Here is a 5,446-nt window from a genome sequence, read left to right as displayed (position 1 = left end):
TTGATACAAATATATACATATATATACTCTACCAGTTTTCTTCCATTCTGTTTGCTTTGAAAAAAATGAACTAGTTCTACATACATATTTCACAAATTACTAACTCATTTATACGTGTTCCCTAATGATTTATGTACATTTTTTTTCATTCTTAACAGCCACCAGAGATACCAAAACACTGCAGTGGGCGGCCTATCCCTTCTCCAGCGGATCTCCCCAACCCAGGAATCGAACCAGGGTCTCCTGCTTTGCAGGTGGATTCTTTACCAGCTGAGCTACCAGGGAAGCCCCTTAACAGCCACAGAGCATTCCATTTCATAGAAATGCAGTAATTGTTACCCAGTCCTTAGATGGCCATCTAAGCAAAAGTTCCATTTTTCATGCTAAGGCATTAAAAATACATTATAAGTAATAAATGTCAATTCTATAGTGTGTGTCAAACCTAATAAGCACAGTTAAGCTTGCCAACCAACTGATTTCTGATTATCATTTTAGGGTGTTTCCAATCTCGTATTATCACAAATATGTCAGGATGTATCCTCACCCTTTGGGCCTCTGTCTGTGCACCTGAAGAATCAAATACACTCTGCGAAGAGGAACTGCCATTCAAAGAGCCTGCTCTGACTGACACTAACACTCAGAATTCACATCCTTTTGAGCTTGGGTTTGGATTGGGAGAATTCAGGTGTCATCAGAAACCAAACCAAGATATAAGGTCCAGACCCAGCTGGACAGTAGCAAATGTTTCAAGCCAGGACACTGGATATTTCTGGGCCATTCAGAAACTTGTGAAGCCAATTCTGAAAGAGCATCAGAAATATGGTGAGCAACTAACTAGTTCCACAAAGCACCTTTTAGAGTACTGATTCATTCATGGCAGGAAGGAGGGAAGGCCAGGCTTTCTTGCCTACTACAGCCAATTTAAGCCTAACCCACGTCTCTGAGCAGTTGACAGAGGCTCCAACAGGGGGCAGATTCAGTTTCTCCATGACAGTCATGATTCTGTGACTATCCAGAAGAAACAGTTCTCTAAAGCCTCTCTGAGAACATGAAGCAGCTCAAACTGCCTGATCCTGCCCAGCTTAAGTTGGTCTGTTATCTTCCCCGACTTCTGTAAGAACATTTCAAAGAAAACCCAAAGAACACATAAGCTGAACTGCGGTCCTTTCTTGGGGTGTCCTTGAAGCACTGAGGTGTTTTTTAAAGCTTTGTACAGTTTCTGGGGAAACAGTCTTTTTAAGAGATGTAGCACAGACACTACCAGTCCTCAAGAGCTTCTTGCTGACATGAGAAATCATAAAGTGAGAGCAGCACATCTGATTAACCACGGGGAACTATGTGACCCTCAGTGGAAGCCAAGGTGCTGGCCTCTTGTCCCCGCAGAGGGGACACTCAGGACACAGGCAATGTTTCCATCCAAACAGGAACAAATCCAGGGCTCAGTGTACACATTTAATCTCAGCTTTTTATTGTGATTCAGGAAGAGCCTGATGGTGGCAGGCAAGCTCACTGTCCCAGTTTGCCCAGGCCTTCTGCTGCATGCGTGACAGCATTCGTGACTGTGTTGGTCACTGTCTCAGTGACTTCTTTTACCACTTTGTCCCCCGACTCGTGGGCCTTCTTTAAAGCATCAGCAATGGCTGTTGGGAAGGAAGAAGAAGAAGAATGTCCAGGTGAGCAAAGAAAGCAAGTCACTCGCTGGGCTGGTGTCACCTGGAGTGTCCTATGGGATGTGGCAGTCTTACTGGGTTGCACCCTGCAAGAGTTGTGGGACAGGGCATAGCGCAGCTCCTGGATGAAGGCATTCACACTCGCTTTTATTTCTCCAAACAGCCTGCATCTCTCCAGCTATTAGTGAGATAGGGCATCTGCTTGTGGGTGTACTGCCTACTCAGGCTTCATTTTTCTGTGAACTGTCTGTTTATATCTTTTGGTCATTTTTATATTGGGTTATCATTTCTACTACAAATATTTTTGTTCAGTTTGTGGTTTTTGATTTGACTTATGGTATTTTTTTTTCACTATGGAAATTTTTTAAGTTGTATACTGTCCAATTTAGGAGAAGGGAAAGGCAACCCACTCTAGTATTCTTGCCTGGAAAATCCCATGGACAGAGGAGCCTGGTGGGCTACAGTCCATGGGTTGCAAAGAGTCAGACACTACTGAGCGACTTCACTTCACTCACTTCATACTTTATCACTAGAGAAGGAAATGGCAACCCACTCCAGTATTCTTGCCTGGAGAATCCCATGGACAGAGGAGCCTGGTGGGCCATAGTCCATGGGGTCATAGAAAGTCAGACACGCCTGAAGTGACTGAGCACGTACTGTCCAATTTACCTAATATTTCCTTTATGGCCTTTGGAGTTTCTGTCATCATTAAAAAGATCTTCCACTCTCTGAGATTATGCCAAAATCTATGTTCTTTTCTATGAATTTAATAATTTCATGTATTTATATTTAAGTCCTAATCCATCTGCAAACTATTTTATCGTAAGGAGCGAGACATACACAAGCTTTGTATATTGTGATACAGAAACATATAAACAAACATATAAATATTTAAATAAATACATATTTGTACACATATAATTTATGTCTCCAATGTTTTGTGCCAGCACACTGCCACCTGATCTTTTGTGACACCATCCTATTAACATTCCACAGAGAGGACTATCAAGACGGCTCGTGCTTTAGCAAAGTGCAGTGTGAGAGCTCAGATGAGCGCAGATAATTGTACACCAACTGAAAGGAAGCAACATCGGGGTCAGGGTTTGACCTGATTAGGCAAGGAACAGGTGGCTGCCAGCACCCAGCTTCCCTCCTTCCCACCCCGAACTTGGCCTTACCTTTCTCTCCAGCCTCCTTAGCATGATCTATCACCTCCTTCACCACTCCCTCCACAACGTGAACTGAAAAGATGAGACAAGCCCAGAGTGAGAGCACAGTGTAAGCTGCCTGTCCTCACAGCAGGGCCCAGACAGCCCTGGGTATTCCCAAAGGGCCTCAGGGATGCTACTCCCCCCAGGACAGGACAAGCTGCTCACCAAGAACTCCCAGCTGGCTTCCTTCAGAGACTGGAGTGGGACCTGGCTGCTAGCAGCCAAGCTGTTGAGGGCACAGGGCTCTCCATGTCCCTCACCCAGCAAGGCCTAGAATGCTGACTATCAAGCCTTCCTGTAGCTGGGGACCTGAAGCTAAGGCTGGGCCTATTTCCCAAGTCACCACGCCTCTCAGGTGAGCTGCTGTTCTGTCTATGGCTGGATGGAGGCCGCAGCAGGAGGCTGAATGTCAAAGTTTCACCACCACCACCATCACTCCCCGCTCACGGCAACACCAAGTCCCCCAAAGCAATTCCTCCAATAAGACAAAACTCTCTGCCCTCCTAGGGTGGTAACCTGCTAGAACTGAAAGATGTTGGGTCAGAAGAACTATTTCAGATTCTAGCTCCTAGAATTAACTCCACTGTTTGGGTTCCCTTTGTCCATAGACTGGAAGTAACACAGCGCTCAGAGAGCTGCTCAAGATGAAAGTCGACTTTGCAACAGCAGGTGCAAAGCTAAAATGAAACACAGACATGTTTGCAGCCATTTAGAAAGAGAACAGCAAACTTGGGCACAAGCTGTTTTTCACAAAATGTCAAACGGGTAGGGCTTGGATCAGCTTCTCTGTATCCAAGGGCCTATGCACAAAAAAGAGTTTCTGGGGACTTTGAAGAAACTGAAAATGTCCTTTGTGTAAACTCTGGGGGCTGACTTTAAACACAATCAGACTTGGTGACTCTTAAGCAAGAAATCTTTGAAGCTTTAAAGTTATGGTGAAAAATTAAAATCCACCTTCCTTTTCCTATAGCACCTATAGGATACTTAGAATAAGCTCTTTTACCATGAAAGCCTCCCACCCCTTGCCAGTTTCCAGAGGCAAGGAGTCAAGTCACCAGCTGCTCACCCAGCATCTTGGCTCCCCTCCTGCTACCAGGGGCCTCCTCTGAGCTGCCGCCTCCGTCCCACAACCATAGACCCCAGGAATGCATCAAGCCCGGTGGGTGGGAGACAAAACAGGTCTGATCAGGAGGGTTGCTGGGGCAGTGGACCTCTCATGGCTCCTACTGGTTTAGCTTCTACAGTCCCCTACCTCCATCCCTATGGAGCTGATCATCCTTGGTTCTCCATGGGGTCAAAGCCTGCCCCAATCCTGTTCGGATCAGCTTTTCACTGGCCCAGTCAAGTCTATCTTGAGTCCTCCCAGTGGAAGGAACAGTGCAAGGGGGAAGGAGCCCCGGGGTCCTTACCAGCTTCCTCAGTGGCCTTCTCTGTGCGGTGGGCCAGGCCTTCAGCAGCTAGCTTCCCCAGGCCTCCCAGCATTGTGTGGCAACAGGTGGTAATCAAGCAGGATGCTGGGGCTTGGAGCAGTCTGCTTTTATAGATGCCTCTGATGCCTGGCCTGGATCCGGGACACAAGCCCTCACCCTGGTGGTGAGTCAGCACAGGCGGCAGAAGGAAGAAGCTGGGTGGGGCCACCCCAGTGCTGTGGCTGGGTAAGTGATCCTCTGGCAGCATGAGACCCCCACACCCCATAACCTGAGACCCTATGAGGGGCAGGGACCGGGGGCATGAGGCCGGACAGAGCTCGGTTCTCAGACATACCCCTCTCCCAAGGCAAGAGGCCTTAGTGCCCTGTGGGGTGAGAGGCATTTGGGGACCTCAGCCCTGCCAGTCCCCTGGACTCATGGCAGTCTGGGCACAGCTGTGTATCCAGACAAGGCCGAGAACTTTCAGCCCGCTGCCTACTATCCCTCGGGTGACCTAGTCAGGGTGTAGCATTTTGTGAGCCTGGGGACCCGGGCAGCCCCCAGGCCAGGAATACAAGTGGAGTGGAGGCTGCTGCTCTCCCTATTCCCAACAACTCAGCTCAGCAGAGTGGCCTTGCAGCCTCCACTGGACAGTCTGGGGGAGTAGGGAAAATGAGGGCCATGCCTGGCCCAAGGTAGAAAAGGTTGCAACGCTGACCAGAAGTCTAGTCATCCCTGACTTGCAGTTACCTGGTTCTCACTCATGGGAGCACCTGGGTGGCCCAGCACTGAGGCATCCTGCAGGTAAGTGAACCCAGTCTTCCTTGCACCTTGGGGCCTGGCCTCTTATGGAAGCCCTGTGAAGTCAGAAGTGCCCACCCAAGAGGTCCTAGGAGAGTAAATGGAGGACCCCACCACCATCTGGGGGTGTGCTTCTGACTCTAGCAAGAGTTCCCAGAAAGAAGCTCTACCAGTCCCTGAAACATTACACACTTAGGGAGCCAGACTGCCTTCCGAGTTACTCAGGGTGGAGAGAGATGCCTCAAACCATGTATCACATGCTGCTTCCCTTAGTCACTAGCCCAGCTGAGCCTCAGTTTCTTCATCTATAAAATGGGGGCAGCCATGCCTTCCTGGCCTTGTCACTGATAGTTGG

The 5,446-nt window shown here is 48.5% G+C and overlaps 1 protein-coding gene across 1 annotated transcript; it reads right to left on the bottom strand.

The window, feature by feature from the left end:
- Positions 1-1,486: 1,486 nt before the first annotated feature.
- Positions 1,487-5,227, bottom strand: FAM25A (family with sequence similarity 25 member A). The gene is made up of 3 exons (XM_065919928.1): positions 4,291-5,227; positions 2,849-2,911; positions 1,487-1,640 (listed from the first exon to the last, which is right to left on the bottom strand). Exons 1-3 carry the CDS (start codon positions 4,691-4,693, stop codon positions 1,507-1,509), a joined length of 600 nt encoding a protein of 199 aa, XP_065776000.1. The 5' UTR covers positions 4,694-5,227; the 3' UTR covers positions 1,487-1,506.
- Positions 5,228-5,446: the final 219 nt, after the last annotated feature.

Source organism: Muntiacus reevesi, chromosome 2 (assembly GCF_963930625.1).
Source record: "Muntiacus reevesi chromosome 2, mMunRee1.1, whole genome shotgun sequence".
NCBI classification, from domain to species: domain Eukaryota; kingdom Metazoa; phylum Chordata; class Mammalia; order Artiodactyla; family Cervidae; genus Muntiacus; species Muntiacus reevesi.
The sequence above is the reverse complement of the archived record's forward strand: the minus strand, read 5'-3'. Positions and strand labels throughout refer to the sequence as shown.

Bases quoted from the DNA above. Each gene is read 5' to 3' on its own strand.
- FAM25A (XM_065919928.1), bottom strand. From the start codon at position 4,693: ATGCCTCTCACCCCACAGGGCACTAAGGCCTCTTGCCTTGGGAGAGGG. The intron at 2,912-4,290 runs GTAAGGACCCCG...TCATCTTTTCAG, and splicing joins GAAGGCCACTGAGGAAGCTG to TTCACGTTGTGGAGGGAGTG. The intron at 1,641-2,848 runs GTAAGGCCAAGT...CCTTCCCAACAG, and splicing joins TAAGGAGGCTGGAGAGAAAG to CCATTGCTGATGCTTTAAAG.